Raw genomic sequence first — 20171 nt, forward strand, 5'->3', positions numbered from 1 at the left:
AGAGAAACAGAAGAACAGGCAACAGAAGTGAAGGAAATGTAACATGAAGGAGGAGAAAGGAGGGGATACAGGAATGATAATAAGGTTAACAAATAAAAGGGATGGGAAAGCAACAAGGGACAAAAGAAGACATAGATTAAAAATGAATTGGGGGTGAGAGATTTTCCTCATTATCTTTGATGGTTCATACACTAGCAATAAGAAACCCGAGAAAAAATTCTAGATACCATCATGAATATTTTAAACACCGTGGCAACCTGGCACTTTGAATTTGTGCAGGACTGACTACATCATTATTATTTTCAAAGTGCTCCATAAATGCCTGTCAATATTAATCAGTTAGAACTCCAGTTTCCAATTACACTGGCCATAACAATCCACATATTCTTGCTTTTAAATGAGACCAATCTTCTTCCTTCAACATTTCCACTTTATGTGGGTCATCTATAAAGACCAATAATTATCTACATGAAAAAAACATAATTTTCCAAAAATTCTCCATGAAAACAACTTCAGAGCCAGTCTATAACGATAAAAATGTATACTTCAATAATAACAATAATAGTGGAATTCAATCAAGTTGCTTTTAAATGAACAGAACATATAAAAATGTCATGATAGCATATTCAAGTCTCCAGTTTTTAACCTTACGCAGAAATCTGTAATGAGCAAAACCGTTTATTTAAGGTGATCAAAACAGTGCTTTACTCAAACAGCGTACCTGCTTCTAGAAGACGTTCCCTTCTCATCTCCTTCTCCAAGCGTTCTGCTTTCTCATGAGATGACTCTCTTGGTGCAGTAACTGCAATGATTTCTTCTTCTACTACCCTTCTTTCACGATCACGTTCTCTGTCTCGTTCTCTCCGCTCCACTTTTATTCTTCGATCTGTTCCTCCACCACTGACACCACCACCACCAGTGCCTCCACCGCTGGGAAATAACAGCGAAAGTAAGTGACTGAAATGATACATTGATTATGCCATGGTTAGGTGCCACTGCTTGCTTTCTCACTACTTCTAGCCAAGAAGGGAGGATAATGAAGTGAACACATTATTAAATTACAAACATTCAAGCCACATTTAAAAGATTCTCTCTAATTATGGAACCACCAACCAGAAGAAGGACCCAGGTTCAAAAACTGAATTAACTGATGGCTAAAACTTAACCAACATGCTAGCTTTTTGGTAGCTCCAGGCTTCTTTCCATCATTCTGGACCTGTTACAGCACAGTCTGTTTGCTTTAGAATATGCCATTAGGAAGGTCCAGGAAAACCAGGTGGGACTGAAATTAAATGGGACACATCAGCCGTGGGTCTATGCTGATGATGTGAATCTACTGGGTGATAATAGATTCCATAAACAAAATCAAAGAAACTTTAAATGACCCTAGTAAGGAGGTCGGTCTTAAAGTAAACACAGAGAAAACTAAGTATGTCTTTCTGTCATGTCACCGAAATGCAGGGCAAAATCAAGGCAGATGTTTTGAAAATATGGCACAGTTCAGATATTTGGGAAAAACTATAACAAATCAAAACCTGATTCAGGAGGAAATTAAGAGGAGACTGAACTCAGGTAATGCTTGCTACCATTCAGTCCAGAACCTTTTGTCTTCTCATCTGTTGTCCAAAAACATAAAAATTAGAATAAACAAAACTATAATTATGCCTGTGGTTCTGTATGGGTGTGACACTTGGTCTCTGACATTAAGGGAGGACCATAGACTGAGGGTGTTTGAGAACAGGGTGTTGAGAATATTTGGACCAAAGAGAGATGAAGTGACGGGAGGTTCAAGAAAACTGCATAATAAGGAGCTTTATAACTTGAATTCTTCTCAAAGTATAATTAGAACAACCGAGTCAAGGAGGATGAGATGGGCAGGGCATGTACCATGAAGGGGGAGATGAGGAATGCATAAAAGATACTGATGGGAAAGCTAGAAGGAAAAACCAAGACATACGTGGGCAGACAATATTAAAATGGATCTTAGAAAGATAGGATGGGATGGTGGACTGGATTGATTTGGCTCAGAATAGGGATCAGTGGAGGGCTGTTGTGAACACAGTAATGAACCTTCGGGTTCCATAAAATGCTGGGAAGTTCTTTAGTAGCTGCACAATTGGCAGCTTCTCAAGAACGGCTCAGCTCCATGAGCAACTGATTAGTATCCTGTAATTTCTGTTTGATTAGTTCTGCTCAAATGATCTTCCCCAACTCCCAAGCATACATAAATTTTTGGATGGGATGAATTCAGAAGAATGATTGGATGAATGAATGCATAAGGGGTGGCCCTTCTCGGCCCTTGCACTGTGACCTACAGTGATCTATTGTGCTTCCCCTTGTGATTATCTCCTCAGCAATCCTGCGCTTCGAATGAAGTGCAAGTACAAACTTTGAAGTTGTGTGTGCTGAAGCTACCTATGTAAGAAAATGTATTTTTAAATAAATAGCTGCATCAATTTGATCAATCTCACATACACTGCATAATCATCAATGTACTTTTAATATGATCCACTCTTATGTTTAAATAAGATACATAGGGACTGGAGGCATAATTCCATGAATTTTAAACTTGGTAGTAGATGGAGGTGATTGGTCATCTGTTCTGGCCCCTGTATCCCTGGGAAAAGGGAATCTGGAACCCACTGAATAGGAGGCTGGATGGTTCCAGAGGCAGTCTGCATGCTGTAAAAAGAGAAATCTCTTCCCACTGCCACAAATCAAACAGTTTCTTGGTCTTTGAGTCAACAGCTTAGTAGAACCAAATGAACTATTCTGGCTTCTACAGGAGCAAATCTTTCTCAGTATAATAATATTATGCTTTACCCATTGCCTCTTTCAGTGTCACCGCCACCAACTCCTGCACCTCCACTTCGACCTTCATTTCGTCGCTTGTCTAGCAGTCGCTCCCTCAGATCCTCCAACACACGTTCCCCACGCTCATTTGACATTTTGTCTTTACTTCTGCTTCCCAAACCACCATCCGTTATTCCTCTAGAATCACGTTCACGACCACTGCTGCTGATAACATCACGTTCACGATCTCGTTCCCGCTCACGCTCCCTATCACGTTTATTCTCCCTGGCTGCTGCAGCTGCCTCACGACGCTCCCTGCCAGTAAAAGTAATTCATTACACATATATCGGTGACAATGTGTTTTCTTAGCTACTTTATCAAATATACAAAAACTCTTATTACATGGTAATATGGAAGTTTTTTTTTTATTGCTAGTGGGGTGGGACTAAGTCCCTTGTACTGCGGCCACTTCTGACCTACTGTACCAGCCCCAGATGATAGGTGAGGGTGACTGTGGAGCAATTGGTGGAATGAAGCTCGGCAGGGGAAACTGAAGTACTCGGAGAAAACCTGCCCCAGCGCCACTTTGTCCACCACAAATCCCACTTGACCAGACCCGGGATCGAGCCCGGGCCACCGTGATGGGAAGCCAGTGACTAACCGCTTGAGCTATGGTGCAGCCTATATGGAAGTTGGTCTAGAAATAAACATAATAAAAATTAAGTACATGTTAATGTCTTGTCACCAAAATGCAGGACAAGATCATAATATCTACTAAATCCCTAAAAATAAAGCAGAGTTCAAGACTGTCTATAACAATATAATGTACAACCCAATGGAGCAGACTCCTTCCTTGAGAAGTCAAGAGTCACTCAGCTGGTCAACGAATTACCCACTTTTAACAAAAATGAAAAGTTCATTACTATTCACAATAGTGTTCCACTGGTTGTCTTGAGCCAGATGAATTCACATGATATAACACCCTACTTCACGAAGATCCAGTTAAATGTTATGCTTCATCTATGCCTGGATCTTCCAAGTGATTCTTACCATCAGATTTTCCAACTAGAATGTTGTACACATCTCATCTTGCCTACATGCTCTACATGTCCCACTCATCTCATCTGCTTTAATCTGTTCATACCAATATTTGGTAAAGTATAAAGTTCCTTACTGCATTATTTTTTCTGTCCTCCTGTTACTGTCTCTCTGTTAAGTTTAAATATTTCCTCAGCACTATTTCCTCTAATGCCCTCATACTACATTTTTTCTTAGGGCGACAGACAAAGTTTCATGTGGAAATAAAGAAACGGCTGAATTTCAGTTTGCATATTTTAATCTTCACGTCTCTCAAAAACGAAATGGGAAAATGAAAGATTTTGAACAGAATGGTAGCAGATATTCCCCAAGTGCCTTCCTTTGTGGAAATAATTTTGGTTTGTTACTATGATTCTCAAGTATCTGAACCATACTGCATTGTTTGGCACTATGCTACAAGCCAGAAGGCCATGGGTTCAAGTCCCGATGAGGTCATTGGATTTTTTTCAATTGACCTAATCCTTCCGGCCGCACTAGGCCCTGGGGGTTACTCAGCCTCTAACAGAAATGAGTACCAGGAATTAATTAAATAATTTTCCTGGGGAGTAAAGTGCGGTCGGTGCGTAAGGCTGACAACCTTACCGCCATCTTTGAGCCGATTGTCAAGGTAATGTGGGACCCTTAATGTCTCACAACCCTATGGGCCTTCACAGCCTGTTACAGGGATAGCTTTACTTACTTTTTACTGCATTGTGTGGAATTTACTGGATCTTATATATTATGATCTTGGAGACAAGACATTAACATGTAATCAATTTTATTTTGTTTTATTTCTAGACCAACTTCCTTATTACAGTGTAATATGAGTTTCTGTATTTTTGGTATTAAATCTTTGCTTAATACATAACATCATCAGCACAGACTATACACTGATGTTTTCAAAATTCCAGCCCTTCTCGATCTTACACATATATGTGTACATAAAACTACATCAATTATAAGCACTGATTCACCAATTTTATCATACATACACAAGCACATATTTATAATTTTTAGTCTATTTTCATTATTTTGAAAAAAATTAAACGAGGCTTATGAGATCATCTTGCTGTCTATGAGTCCCAGTCAACTTTTCAATGCCTTGACCATTCCTTATGAAACTTGGTATGTATATCATGGCAAATGGGCCCATCTCAGTTGCATATTTCACAAATCCCTCCTATCAGTCTGTGTCTGTATATGTAACCTTCTATTGTTGCTATGTAACAGCTTGGTAAACATGTTCTTGCAGCAATGAATACATACGATAGAAGAATTGAAGCATGTACCATTTTCTATAGTCCGTGTTGTATCAAAGGAGAGTCTGTTTATCACAAATTTTAGTATAACGATGGTGTAAAGTCTCCCAAAGCTGTCAAACCATAAAATATGGCCAAGTGTCCCACAGGATTCGGAACCACAAATCACTGCATTGGCAAGGAACAGCAGCAATTTATTGGACTGGATGGGATCATGTATCCCCTTACTGTTGCTAGGCAACAGTTTAATAAATATATTCTCATGGCAATGAAGAACTGTCGGAGGTGCCATTTTCCATGCAATCTGTGTAATATCAAAGGAAAGCAGATGATTAATACTTACCAGGACTTCTTGTTACAATTTTAATACAAGTATATTGCATACGCTATATGCAGGAAAGCATCATGTAGAGCTCATGCACAGTGCAGCATAGTCATTTATGCTGTGTCCCATGCTGTTCAATTACATGGACCAGACTTTATATTATAACTTTGTTCCTGCAGTATACTAAGGAAAATTACATGTAATTCAAATGAAACTGATGACATGGGGAAAGGAATACAAAAACGTGTCATTCATATTCCTAATGAAATTCTTAAGTTCTATTATAATATTAAAATATAACAAAAACACTGCGCACTCGACTAAACGTACAGTAAATGGCTGTTTTGGAAGTATGAGAACCAAAACACAAAGAGTTCAATAATGTGTTAAACATGTGGTTCCAAAATGACAGCTTTAAGAACTGACAACTTTTGGCAAACAAACTATACAGAAGTAACTATGCTTTGCATATAAACATGTCATGTACAACAGTACTGCTTTGGTAGCAATTCCATTTCCTCTGTACATGATTTTTCTATCTGTTAACAGCATAATCCTTCTGAACAATTTATCCCTTCAACCAGTTTTGACCTCAGTGTCTTACATCTGTGAAATGTGATTAAGATACTGGTAACTGATACACAATTAACATAGAAACTCGAACGCAGGATGTGCGCCACCCATTAAGAAGCTGGTCATGAAAACTCTTAAATCATGGCCGTAAATTCACTTGCCGATGGTGTCGTTTCTCCCGCAGTCTTTCCTCTCTGTGCTCCCTGTGTTCCCGCGCTCGATGGTGACTCTTTCTATGAGAAGATGAGTCTGCTTTCCCATGTATCTAAACAAAGAAATATGAAGATACTTTTAGGTATTCAAATAACATTAAAGCCCTTCTTCAGAGCCTTTGTAACAAATCCCACATACATACTGCAAGTTACTTATGATCATCAATAACACTGAGTGGCATGATTACATTATCAGGATGACTAGCTTCTGAATTAACGGGACCCTGACATTAATCCACCCCCAACACGACACGGGGAGCCAGGATAGCGTAGTTGGTATAGCGACTGGCTATGAGCTGGATGACCAAGGGGTCGGAGTTCGTGTCCTGGTAGGGTCAAGAATTTTCTCGTCTCCAAGTTGTCCAGACTGGCTCTGGGGTCCGCCCAGCCTCCTATCCAATGGGTACTGGGGGTTCTTTCCCCAGGGGTAAAGTGGCTGGGGCGTGAAGCCGACCATTCACCTCGAACTAGTGCCAAGGTGAAGAAAATGTGAATCTATACATCCACTCCCCATATGCCTTCATGGCATAGTGCTTAATTAGTTAAGCAAAGGAACAAATTTACCTTTTACACATGGCATAATGACACATCTGCACCCCAGGCTTTATTCTTTAATTTCAAATGAACAAGCTGACAAGTTGCAACCAATGCAAGCAGCATTTGCCACTTTTTACATATCACTTAAAAACACTTAAGGTGAAAAGAGTGAAACAGTGGTGCTTCATCAATGGTGGGAGAGTCATTGCACATGATTTAACACACTTGTGAACATGCACAATTTCTCTAGTTACCCTGTGCTGTGTCCAAACTCTTGCATCCATTATTTTTCATGTGATAATATAGTGAAGATCCATTGCCTTAAGAAATATGCTTCCAAGCTAAGCAGTTAATACTGTGGAGCATAAATGGTATGAAAGAGCAGTGGAGCTGCCATTTACTCCACATACTAACCAGATCTTCTACATCTATTCAAGCATTTTAGATAAACTTACATGTTCACGTCTGCCACTATCTCTGTCTGAATGTTTATCTCGTTTACTGCTACCACTGCGAGATGAGCTTGACTTGTGGTGATGTATAACAGATGCTTGGGGAGGTTTTATATCCAACGAATCTGCTGTATCATCAGCATCTTCCTCCTCTTCCGATATGCTACAAACATATTATTAGAAATTACTTTTTCCACAAAGGACAATGATATATATATATATATATATATTGGAGGTGACATGCTTTATAAAAAAATACAAAGTTTTTATGGTAATAAATTCAGACATTCATAATTATAACACATGAAAAAAATTAAATTTTCATGTATAGCAGTGTAATACAGATCTTTTTAAGAGAAGTGTGATAAATATGGGAATTAGTTTGTATAATAAGGTCCCCAATCAAATAAAACAAAGGGAAAATTTTAACTCATTTAAAAAGGAATTAAAATCTTTTTTGCTGAAACATTCCTTTTATTCTGTAGATGAATTTATGTCTTTTGATTCATCAAGTGTGTACATGTAATATGTAGCTGATTAATTTGTTGTATTTTGTGTAAAGACAATGAAATGAATGGTAATTACATCTATATATATAGATGTAATTACAATTCATTTCATTGTCTTTACACAAAATATTATTCAGATGACAAACCCCCTATATTAGGGTGGTACAGCGTATTCTGTAAAGATACGCACGAGAATCCGACAATTTCCCTATCCAAATGGTTGTAATACCTGTATGTATGGATTGTTGAATGATAATAAAAATGAAATTAAATGAAATGAAACATGTAAGATTTGAGGCTTTCACGGCGGTGACTATGAAGAAAGCAGTCTTCTGGGACTTGGCACCGTGTATATGTGGTGTTAACCGTTTTACCAGTTCTCACGGTCTCTTCGCTTTGCAGATTTCTTATATTTTTTCTTCTACCCTGAAGATGGGGGCGATACGTTCCTCCGAAACGTCGGTTAACACCACATATACACGGTTCCAAATCCCATAAGACTGCTTTCTCGAAATGAAACATGTTTTCGAACACTCCAAGAACTTAACCTAACGTACCTGAATGCTGTATCGTCTTTCGAAAGTTGCATTGGTGAATGTTTGTGTGGACTCTTTGTAATTTCACCATCCTCGCTTTGATCTTCTGCTTCAATCTCCGAAACATCATATTCTGACATTGCTTCAACGTTGTAGTTCTGTCAGAAACAAATATATCCAAATTCGGTTAGGGCACAACGCGAAACATTTCTATACGTAAACCATAATACACAACCACCACCGGGACCATGCTGAGAACTGCACGAATTCAACGGCAAACGTCTCGGATTACAACACAAACATCGTTGACGATCGTTGCTGTCTGGCTGCATGATTAGATAAATAAATGTAACAACTGGATAGGGTAACCGTCCAAGATGCAATTTGGATGGTGTGGATTGTGTGGTGCTAATGTGGAATACATTGCCCCTGACAATGTATGTGTTGTTGATTCTGATGTAAGGTTTTAAAATAAATAAATTGTACGTTTAAAATGACGTTAAATTTTCGGGAAATATGCCGATTATGTATGGCAAAGAAAGAAAGCCTAGCACCACTGTTCCGTGAACAAGTACAAGATACAATAACCTCACTCTCTGCTAAAATAATGAACTTTGTTCCAGTTCTGAAGGTTTGTTGACTTTTTAATAGAGTTGTATCATTGATAGGTAACACGAAAATATTAAGGTTAAATTGGAATATGTATACTTCTGAGTATTTGATGACATTGATTGTAATCAATGTCTAATAATTATTAGAGTGTAAGCCGTGTTTTTATTTACAAGGTTGTGGTGGTAATGTTGATAGGGATATGAAATGTTAAGAAACTTACACTGCACAATGTATGCGGTTTGGTAATTGAGTTCAGAGTTTTAAGAAACAGTACTGAAAGTACTGGGTACAGAGTTTTGTAAGAGGCTGCAGAACAATATATATTCCAGTGAAGTTGGTTAATTCTCAAACTCTTGTGCTTAATTGAAGTCGCTGTTTTATATTATAGGCCCAGCTGTTTTGTTTTAGTCTGTGAAGAAAATGTGTTTGGTGGGACTTAATTTTGTAGAGGTCTAACCATAAAAGTCAGCAAGCATACCATAATGCTTTGAAGCTTGATTGAAAGTTAATAATGTAACTTAAGTTATTCTTTAAATATTTAATGACTATGTAAGAGTTCATGTTTGGAATGTGTAATGCATGCTTAATATGAACTTTCTTTTATAAATTTCCCTTTACCCCAGCACCTGTACTGATTTCCCTGAAGTGCACAACAGAAAATTGTATCAGGAGCAATGTTAGTATTGGGCAGTGTCAGCAGTAAAAACTTCTCAGGTTTGTGTGCAGAATGTAACAATTATTAGTTATTAATTTTCTCTTCAAATGAAGCTTTGTGTTATCTTTTATCCTTGAATTGCCAGTGCTTATATTTATGAAGGATTAGGAATACAGTGCAACATATCAGTGGTGGTATAATATTGTCATGTGTTGGGTATGTCACGTGACAAATAACTTCACGTGGGTCTCGGATTTAGCGAATCTTTATTGTGCTTTGCTTCTACACTTACACAATCCACCATATAACAATTACTCCTAACCTTATACAATCCAGTACCTTAACTGCTGTTCAACTGAACCTTGGCCAATGCTGGACTTTAACTATATCGTGTGGTGCCTAGGTTCCGACTGATCTTGCAAATACCTTTAACCCTTTTTATACCGTTGGCCATTGCTGTGCCATGAATCCTCGTTATAACCGTGGAGACTCATCTCCGGGGAGATTTGGCATTCACTACGCAACGGCACACTGTTAGGGTTACAATATCGCTATTGTTACTTCCTATGCAGCGGTCTATTCTAGCATTTCCATGGAAGTATCTCTTCTGGATTCCGAACATGTGACAGTATTATTATTATTATTGTGAAATTTATGATGATTTTAGTAGACAAGATATGTAGCCGCCCACCGACGTACATCTGCCACGACTGTCGCTCGAGCTCGAGTTCTTTATCTCAGGGGTACGGGTGCTTCGGAGATGGGAGGGGAACACACTTTGGGGTTAATGAGTCAGGGTCTCCAGAACAAACCATCTATTGCAGTCTTAATTAAAACTTCATTCAATGATCAACATTTACATTGTCCTGCAAGCTAGCTGCTCCATCCATCCTACTCGCTACCCCTACTGTAAAACACTTCTCTGATTTCTGTCTACGTTTAACCAACCATCCTCCTCCACTCCCTATAACTGACTGCCCTCTCTTTACAAGTCCCACAGTGGGCTGAACACAAAACAAGAAAATAACAAGAGAAAGCCAAGGGTCTAGCGTCTAGCCCGACATCTGTCCGACATTCCTATTTTCGAGATGCCCATAAACCTTTGTAGGTCTTCAAGGCACTTGAGCAGGGAACCCAAGACCCCTCCTGGCCCGTCTCGCACAAGGTCAGTTTATGGGTTTATGACACCCTAAGCCTAAGGAGGACAATAGTTGAATTACAACTATACGGTACCGGGATGGTCTCTCAGGGCGTGAAACAATGCATAGGTTGTTAATTCCCTTAATTAAATAATTTTGGCGAGGGACGTACGGTTACAGGTAAATACTGATAAAGATTTCTTTCAGCTATGTGCTGATGATGGCCTGCCAGGCCAGGTATGTCAGAGATGCTCCCGACTGGTGAACTTATCATACAATTTTAAACTGCAGTGTGAAAGTGCAGATGCCACGTTACGGCAGTGTCTGAAATCCCACCAAGTTCAGGTAAATATAAACAGGACACTGAAGTGATTATTTTTATTTAGCTATGAATGTATGGATAACATTATCTTTTTATTTTTTAGAACAGCAAACCTGAAATCATTCATTCTGTGTTCAGAAATGACAGTGGAGACAACTGGGGTTATACAGCTGTAAAAGATGAAGTGAAGGATGAAGTAAAAGATGAAGTACTAGATGACAACTCTGGTGATGATTTTGGCAGCCAGTCAGAAAATGAGAGGGAAATAAGGTTGGGTTATATTGAATAAAAACAATTTTCTTTGAATACTCATACCTAACTTGTTCTAACTTGTTCTATGGACTCACAATTCAGTAATTTGTACTGTTATATAATTGATTGCATTGGAGTTTAATTTTAGTTTACTTTGGATAAGTATTACAGTCTGAAATTAATCTTGATATTCATTACAGTTTACATCCTCTGGTTTCTGTCCATGAAGATGGAAGCAATGAGTGGAAAAATACCCAGCCTAGCTCTTCGGTAAAAGAAGTAACATCAGAAGATAAGACAAAAATAGGATGTATACATTCTAAAACTGGCAACCAAGCCAATAAAAATTGCCCAAGGAAGTCTCCACTTGAAAATGTGAGAACAAAATATAAAGGTGTGTTGTCTTCTAGGGGGAGTGATATAAATAATGTTGGAGCTATGGAATTGGATATTTCTAATATAAATAAAAAATCTTCAGCGATAACAGATTCTGTACAACATGGAATTAAAAGAAAGGAAGCTGTGAAAAGAACAAAGCCAAGGACACGAGGAGAAAAGAAAGGATTTCTTTGCCAGGACTGTGGCAAGAACTTTTCTTATGAACAACATTTACTATTACACCGTAGGACCCACACTGGTGAAAAACCATTCTCGTGTTCTGTTTGTGGTGAATGCTTTAGTGTGAGTAGTAATCTCAATAAACATATGAGAATACACACAGGAGAAAAGCCCTTTCTTTGCACGGTTTGTGGTAAAAATTTCAGTAGAAGTGATACACTGGCAAAGCATATGAGATCTCATACGGGAGAAAAGCCATTTCACTGTGCTGTTTGTGGCAATAATTTTGGTCGTCGCAGTATACTTACAAATCATATGAGAACTCACTCCGGGGAGAAACCCTATCGGTGTACAGAATGTGGACAAAGATTTGCGCAAAGCTATGATCTTACGAAACACATGAGATCACACACGGGTGAGAAGCCTTATCGTTGTACAATGTGTAGAATGAGCTTTGGTCAAAGGAATGGTCTAACTAAACATATGAAGGGTCATCCAGGAGAAGTGCCATTTTCTCGCTTGGACTTTTCTAACAGGATTTCATATAAGATAGAAACACTTAATCTGCTTCCACATTCAGAACCAGTTAAACTATCAGCAAATGCATACAAATATTAAAGTTTGTGGGATACTTAATTTGTGCGACTATCTTTTATTTTATATGCATTTTTTTAATACACTATATTACATTGAATATAAGACACATCCAGTTTCTGAATATGTTTTAGAAAGATTAGAAAGGTGCACATTCCTAAAATTTAAGAAGCACCTCAATTTTCCAGTGGGAAATATGAGTAAGATGTGTCTTATATTCGGAGTAATATGACACATAATTTAGTTCAGAAAGTATGATCCATGAATTTTAATTATTTTTATAACCAGGATTTAGCAGTGCAGTGTTTTGTTTAAAGTATTCATGCATATAAGATTGTGGTTTCAGTGTGTGAGCACAAATTCCATGTGTTAGAGTATACCAGAGCATATATTTATAACTGCTCATTCAGCTATAAATGGCTGGTTCTGTAAAAAATAAAAGTACTGTATATCTAAAACACCTTTGAGAGTGCATCTTCTGACAGACAAAAATTATATCTTTGGAAAGTTACTAGAGCCATACAGTCATATCAGAGATTTCATTAGACCGTGGAACTTTCCTTCGTTAGGTTAGCTGCTGGCCGCGCCATAGCTCAAGCGGCTAGTCACTGGCTTCCCACCGTGGTGGCCCGGGTTCAATCCCAGGTCTGGTCAAGTGGGATTTGTGGTGGACAAAGTGGCCCTGGGGCTGGTTTTCTCCGAGCACTTTGGTTTCCCTTGCCAATCTTCATTCCACCAAATTCTCCATCATAATCATCCGGGGCAGGCTACAATAGGCCAATCAGTGGTCGCTGTGCCGAGTGGACCCAGTTGGACTCCACCCCCCACTAAGCGAATTAAAAAAAAAACAGGTTAGCTGCTCAAAATATGACAGGTTCAGAAATGTTTTAGTCAGAGTATACTGATAAGTAAAACTGCATACGTATAGGTATTAGTAATAGTATTTATCATACAAGGGTTTATTATGATTTGAGATACTTTTATTACAGTATGTGACCTGTAATATATCCAGCAATATGTGTTCACTATTTTAGCACATCTGTAATTGTTGGACATGTTCTGTATTTTTAATTAGACGACAGTATACAAGTACGTACACATTTTTTACAATAAGAGAAATGAATGACCAAATTGGAAGGAGAAAGTAAATTCCTTCTAGCATTTGTCATGTTTGTGTTATCACTTTACAAGCATTTATGGGCAACCAGAAAAGAGAGGGCACTGTGCTCTGCAGATCATCATGAAGGTGGAGTTATGCACATAACTGATTTGAAAGGGAATAAAAACTGGAGTCTTGGAATAGAATGTAAAAGACCACCTCACACTAACTGAAATGAGTGGAATAGTGAAATTATTTGTTATTTCTTGTATGCAGTGCTGACCAACAAAATACACTACTTAATTTAAAATTCTTATACAACATGGTTCCCCCATTTTCAGACTCAACTGGATAGTATTGATGACTTAAGTAATTAAAGTAGTGTCATGCGCAAGAGAAGGTACATATTTCACAGAGCTATTAACCCTTTAAATTCTTTATCAGGTGTGCACAGTTTGGTCTATCATACAATGCAGTTTTAAATCTGCAGTTTTTTTTATATCCTTGGGTGGCATAGATCCATGTTAGGTAGGTCCCTTGTTGCCATGGTGTGGGACGCCCTCCAGGTATGGAGGGTAGCTGCGAATATATTAAATAAGCAGTCGTGGATGGTCGACAAGGGGTGGATCACCACTTGGGGGTTGGGCTAACAACTCCTCAAACTCTGTGGTTTTGTCTGCAAGCGAACTATACAGACCGAGCGACCACCACTTTTCGGCGAAGTTGTATGTCTGAATGTATGTATAAGGGCTGGGGCTTCTCGGCCCTTGGACCATGATCTACAGTGGTCTATTGTGCTTTCCCTTTTGATTATCCCCTCAGCAATCCTGCGCTTCGAATGAACCGCAGGATTTTGTACATGGGGGCATCGAAATAGTCACTTGGTTCCATGAAGTATTGACCCAAGTGACATAATCTTAAATAAGCTAAGGCCTCACATTCACACAGGATATGTGTGGCTGTTTCATTTTCTTCTTGACACCTCTCGCAAGTGGGACTATCACTTAGTCCCAGTTTGAAGAGGTGTCCTTTAAGGTGACAGTGTCCTGTAAGTAGTCCTATCACCCATCGTAGCTAGTTCCTGTTTAACTTCATCAGCTAAAAGACCGAAGGAACTGTTGAAGTTAAACAGGAACTAGCTACAATGGGTGGTAGCTAGTTCCTGTTTAACTTCAACAGTTCCTTCGGTCTTTTAGCTGAGGGTTCTTGTATGAGTCCCTTTGCTTGCATGAGTCCAGTCAAGGATCCCCAGTATTTCTTGTGATTCATATTTGTCCAGCCCTTGATTGCCTTTCTGGCGACTTCTATAGAGATGCCACAGGCTGGTTCAGGTCCTATGAACGAATGTTCAGCTCCAGTCTTGGCCAACTGGTCTATTTCGTTTCCAGCAATACCCTCATGCCCCAGCACCCATATCAGTTGTACTCTGTTATTTTTGGCCAGTTCCATGAGAGTTTGGTGGCAATCCCAGACCAATTTTGAGTTGATCTGCTATATTATATTTAAGCACCCTGTTGCACTATACACTTCTATATGTAATAATACAAATGCCATCCTTAATGCAACAATTTATTTGGTTGTAGTGCTTTGTCTTTTCTTCCTCTACACTACGTGTTTCGGCCGCAACCGGCCATCATCAGGTGTATTTTTCACTACGCAGCTGTCACACTGCACACAATCTAAAATCTAAAACACCAGCCTGTCAGTTTTGTTTAAAATCTCACCAACATATGCTCGTCAATTTGATTTTAGAATTCTAATTTAAAATTTTATAACTTTCAAAATTCAAAATTTAAAGTTTTAAATCAGAGGGATACTTGCTCTGTGTCCACATGTGCTGCAGCAGCTATTTCTTATTTTCAGCACTGTTCATGTATTATTCTGTACAGGCTCCCTGTGTGTGTGATCTGGTGTTTGTCAAGCGCTTTAAGTGCAGCTTGGCTGTCAGATAGAATGTAGATGTTCCTATTTCTGTAGTTCCTATCTAGATTCTCCATAATACATGGATACATGGCTTAATGGCATATACTTCTGCCTGGTATACTGCCGTGTACTGCCCAAGGCAGTTTCTGCCTTGTGCCATAGCAGAACACACCAGCTCCAGTGCCCTTATTTATCTTGGAACCATCTGTATACCAGATCAGTCCCCCTTTTCCATTGGGCCGAAACCCGTCTTCCCACTCACTCCTGTCAGGAAATCTGACTGAATGGTTTTTCATATACGTCTCAGTATGTACGAGTATGCATGTCCGAAACTATCGGATTTAGGTTTCCATTGATCACAGCACTGGAGACGGTAGATTCCTGCCCTGGCCTCTGCCTCCAACTGTAGATGCAGTGGGGGGAGTCCAAGGAGTATCTCTAGTGCAGCTGTTGGAGATTGTTGGCGTAGTGCCAACTTTATTGGATAGAGGATTCCTGTGGTCAGCACAACAAATCCCCACAGCCGTTAATTTCGGTTTTCTAGACCGGAGCCGCTATTTCCTTGAAATACTCTTCAGTTATCCTCATGAGGCCGAATGGACCCCGTTCCAGACCCACTACTCAGAAAATCTGGTAGCACCAGGAATCGAACCTGGACCTCTGGATCTTTAGCCAGGAACTCTGACCACTAGACCACAGAGGCGACAATAAAAAATAAGCTTGTTACAAAAGATCACAAGAGACCTTGGACCCGGATGGATTCCTTGGATAAACAACCTAAGCAAAAGAAAACAGATCTTAAGAGAGATTAGGATGGGATGGTATATATTGGATTGATCTGGCTCAGGATATGGACCAGTGGAGGGCTCTTGTGAACATGGTAATGAACCTTCATGTTCCATGAAATGGTGGGAAGTTCTTGAGTAGCTGCACAATTGGCATCTTCTCAAGAAGGGCTCAGCTCCATGAGTGATGGGTGGCATAGATAAGCTCTGTGCTAAGATATGTGGTATGATTTTGCAGTTGAGTTCATAATGCATATATAGTTCTGAACAGAAAATCTGAAGTGAAGATGCCACTTGGAAGATCTAGGCATAAATGGCAGGCATATTAAAATGTATCCTGAAGAATGAAGGTGGGAAGATGTGGGTTCATACATTTGACTCAAGAGAGTGTAACCATACTTGTCATATTGTTTGCTAACAGATGGCAATACAACATTAATGGGCATGGTCAAGCTTAACCCCCTTACTGTAGGGATGCAGATGGAGAAGAAAGTAAATTTGCCTAGCTCAGGTGAAGGTAAGAATAAGACCAAATAGGACTACAGGCTTGTCTCTGATGAGAGAGGGGCTAATGCACCTCAATGCAGCAGTGAAAGTCCAGGTTGCATAAGCACTTTACTTTAGATATTAATACAGAAAAATACTGTTAAATACACTGTAACTGATTCCTTTGATTTTCTGGCAGTTGCAAGTTTGACAAATTATCAGTCATCCAAGTAACTCTAGTTACTACTTTATACAGATATTGAAATCAACCTGTTTTCAAACTTATTAAAATACCAAATTTTTTAAATTGCAGGATTTGATTACTGAATCTTTTATGTCTGCTTGTCCTGAAGGCGAAACTTCAAATAGTGTCACTGAATGCATATGTTCAAGTACCAACAAGCTACTTTGCACTCAAGACATTGTCAAACAAAGGAACATGGAATTCCATCCCTCGATCTGTGTGTCAACAGACAGAGTTTCTCACTATTGGATAACTAATGGCTGCAGGAATAAAATTATTCTCCTGTTGGGTACTTGAAAGTTTTAGTTTTAGGCTTCTACTAGTTACATAGCTAAGCTGCAGTTATATTATGTTTTGGGAATAGACTAGATTTTTGGTTCCTGTCCTCCCAAAATATATGAGCAATTTTACTTGTAAGACTCAGTTCATCCAAGCATACAGTTAAAATCCTTTTTTGTTTTCACTGTGGGGACTTAGAAATTGTCAGAAAACCCTGGAAGCAACAGTAGTATGAGAAATTATGACTACTGCTTTTCCCTGGGAAGGGGGCATCAACAACCTGTGTTCAGAAATTCACTGTATTCCACAAAAATATTTCAGGTTCAAATTAATCTAAAACAGGGCAGCCTGTCTGGATTTGAACCAAGGATATGTACCACTATAACAGGAGACAGTGATGGGCTTGTAAACACTGTAATGAACACTGGGGTTAGATTAAAGGTGGACAGTTTACTGAATGACTCACTTCAATGGAATTAGTCCAAGATAAATGTGGAATTTTGCTTTAGAAGACATGGAAATATAGTTTTATGTATTCTAGACTTCAGTAAGCAATAGAGGTGAGCAGTCAGTTTGATACCTCAGCTACTTACCTGGGGAAAGAAGTCTTGGGTACCCATTACATCAGTGAATCTCAGAAATGATTTGATTGTAGCTCCAGTAAAACATATTTGTTCCTCTGAAAATTAAGGATGTGGATATCCTTATGTCATTGCCTTGTGAATGATTTATACCTGTTATAATAATAATAGTTTTTTTTGTAGTAAAAATTTAAATATATGAAAACTTCGAAATTATCTTGATACCAGCGGATTAACCAATGAGAAATATTTGTTATCTGTTACCTTATATTAAATATTCATTGCGGTTTTATGTTTGAAAACGTCTTTGAATATTTTGATTACCAAAATACATGATGACAGTACAACATGAATTTTATTATATCATGATGAACATTAAGTGAAGGATCTGAATTCCACCAAAAATATGTTAAATGGATATATCTGATCGTCACAGATGTGATTTGAACAGTAAGAAAAAATATAAGAATGATTTAAGGATACACTGCATATATTCTATTTGTAATGATCCACATGAGTATACAAAGATATTACATAATTTTAACCAGTTTTATGGTCTTCTATTTCATAACATCAATCATATTTTATACTAAATAGTAGAATCAACACTTTGTAGTCTGCAGTTAAAGTGCAGTATGGTGCTGAATCATTGAATTCAAACACTGGTAAACAATTGTCTGTAGTCTGTTTCATAGTACATTTTATTACATTCCATTTAGGTTCACCAGAACTATTCCTTTACAGTATGAATATCAAATTGAACTCCATTAGATTTACAAAAGTTTCAAATGGCAATATATGTAATCAGGCTGTCATATACGTATATTGCCATTCTAATATATACATGTTAAGTGTTCACTTGGATTAGTACATTGGTTTCAGATTAGAGCTCTCACACAATTTGACTGAACTGTTGTATATGTACATCTTATGGGTGCCCATTTTGAAAAGAAAATATCTCCCAGATCTGTATAAATTAATTCACATTCCATGTGACTACACTACATACATTCACATCCAAATATTAACACACACAATAAAAAACAACATACTGAAACAAATGACCACTCAGTTTTTGACCTACTGCATACTTTTATGCAACACAACAGAACAGATCTGTAGAGTGTAGCCGTACCACTGACACCACCAGCTTTATTTGTAATTAAGATTTTTTAATAATTATTGTAATTACGCTTAGGATGTAGTAATGAATATCCAAGGGTGACAGCCCGATTCTTGATTTCAAGAATATGGCCTACTTAACAGCTACAAACAAGGCAGGAAGGACCCCTGCTGCTTTTTCCAAGAAATTTGGTTTGAAAGTCGACCGGCAGAATCCTTTGCTAAAATTATACCTGACAGTTTCTGCATGTCGTAACTTAGAAGGAGGTGTGTCAGCAACCCATGCTACTGCTAGTATTTATCAAGCAACTGTCAGAAAGTGCGTTATGTCATTAAGGGTGTGAGTCCCTTGAAACAAAAAGATGATTTGAGAAGTGTAAGTAGAGTAAACTCCCAAAATTCAAATTGTTCCAATCAACAAAACTAGGGTAGGCGGAGCTGAAGCTGGGGAGACTTCTTGCCTCAAAGTAGAGTCAGTCCTGCTAAGGGGGTCGCTTAATAACTCGCCAAGGATCCAGCCGCAAAAATTAGTGTCACTCTAAGTTTGGTTTAAAAGTTTAAGTTGAAAGTAAAATCATTTCAAAGTGTGGTACTGGAACAGTTACCAATCAGATTAAGTAGGTTTCTCAAGTCTGAATCTAGCATAATAACCAATGTTATTGACTGGAATATTAAAAATGCTCATCAGCCAGTGTTATGTAGTGAATAGCATTAGTCACTCTTGTTTCCCTGCTATAGTGAGGCCTGGATGCACCCTGAGACCGAATCTCATCGCCCTTGTGATGAACTACTACTGATCACCTGTAGTTCTGGATCATCCCTCCCACCCCCCCTTTCTTCCCTAATAGTGAGCCTTTACAATAAGCTTACTGGCGCCCATCCCTCACTGTAACCCATACCCCATCAACTACCCATTCACAATGGCAATAACAAGGGGAAGAAGAGGTGGATAAGACAGCACAGCAGCAACCTGCAAAGTTGACATATTAACAGGTGAGAGGGAACGGTTAGAAAGAAGGGGCTACCAAAGGTGGGCATCGAAGAGCAGTTATAAGAGTACTAACACTCTAAAATTTATTGCTAGGTAATTCACAACAGAACAATTTCACAGGTTTCATGGATTTTGTTGCAAAATCATTTTTCTTGATATCAGGGAGATATTAGGTTTTGAATAAGTCAAAAATGCTTATAGAATTTTATAACTGAACACAACTCATAGGATAATAAATGGACACTCAGTACAAAAT

At 38.5% G+C, this 20171-nt stretch overlaps 2 protein-coding genes across 4 annotated transcripts in view; one reads left to right on the forward strand and one right to left on the reverse strand.

Moving 5' to 3' along the window:
- The window catches only part of LOC111873338 (cyclin-dependent kinase 11B), a 40258-nt gene extending 31723 nt beyond the window's left edge, over positions 1-8535 (reverse strand). Inside the window, exons 1-5 of one of the 3 annotated variants that reach the window (XM_023867980.2) lie at positions 8295-8535; positions 7232-7391; positions 6189-6292; positions 2824-3108; positions 722-930 (exon numbers count right to left, since the gene is read on the reverse strand). In XM_023867980.2, coding sequence (XP_023723748.1) covers positions 722-930; positions 2824-3108; positions 6189-6292; positions 7232-7391; positions 8295-8413 — 877 coding nt within the window. In that variant the 5' untranslated portion in view covers positions 8414-8535. Of the gene's footprint in view, positions 1-721; positions 958-2823; positions 3109-6188; positions 6293-7231; positions 7392-8294 lie in introns of all 3 variants that reach the window. The other 2 variants (XM_023867979.2, XM_023867981.2) reach the window with 2 other exon arrangements.
- A 74-nt stretch (positions 8536-8609) lies between these two features.
- LOC111873339 (zinc finger and SCAN domain-containing protein 2) lies at positions 8610-13050 on the forward strand. The gene is made up of 4 exons (XM_023867982.2): positions 8610-8904; positions 10887-11024; positions 11105-11271; positions 11454-13050. Exons 1-4 carry the CDS (start codon positions 8767-8769, stop codon positions 12427-12429), a joined length of 1419 nt encoding a protein of 472 aa, XP_023723750.1. The 5' UTR covers positions 8610-8766; the 3' UTR covers positions 12430-13050.
- Positions 13051-20171: the final 7121 nt, after the last annotated feature.

The sequence above is a fragment of the Cryptotermes secundus genome, unplaced genomic scaffold, assembly GCF_002891405.2.
Source record: "Cryptotermes secundus unplaced genomic scaffold, Csec_1.0 scaffold317, whole genome shotgun sequence".
Classification (NCBI taxonomy): domain Eukaryota; kingdom Metazoa; phylum Arthropoda; class Insecta; order Blattodea; family Kalotermitidae; genus Cryptotermes; species Cryptotermes secundus.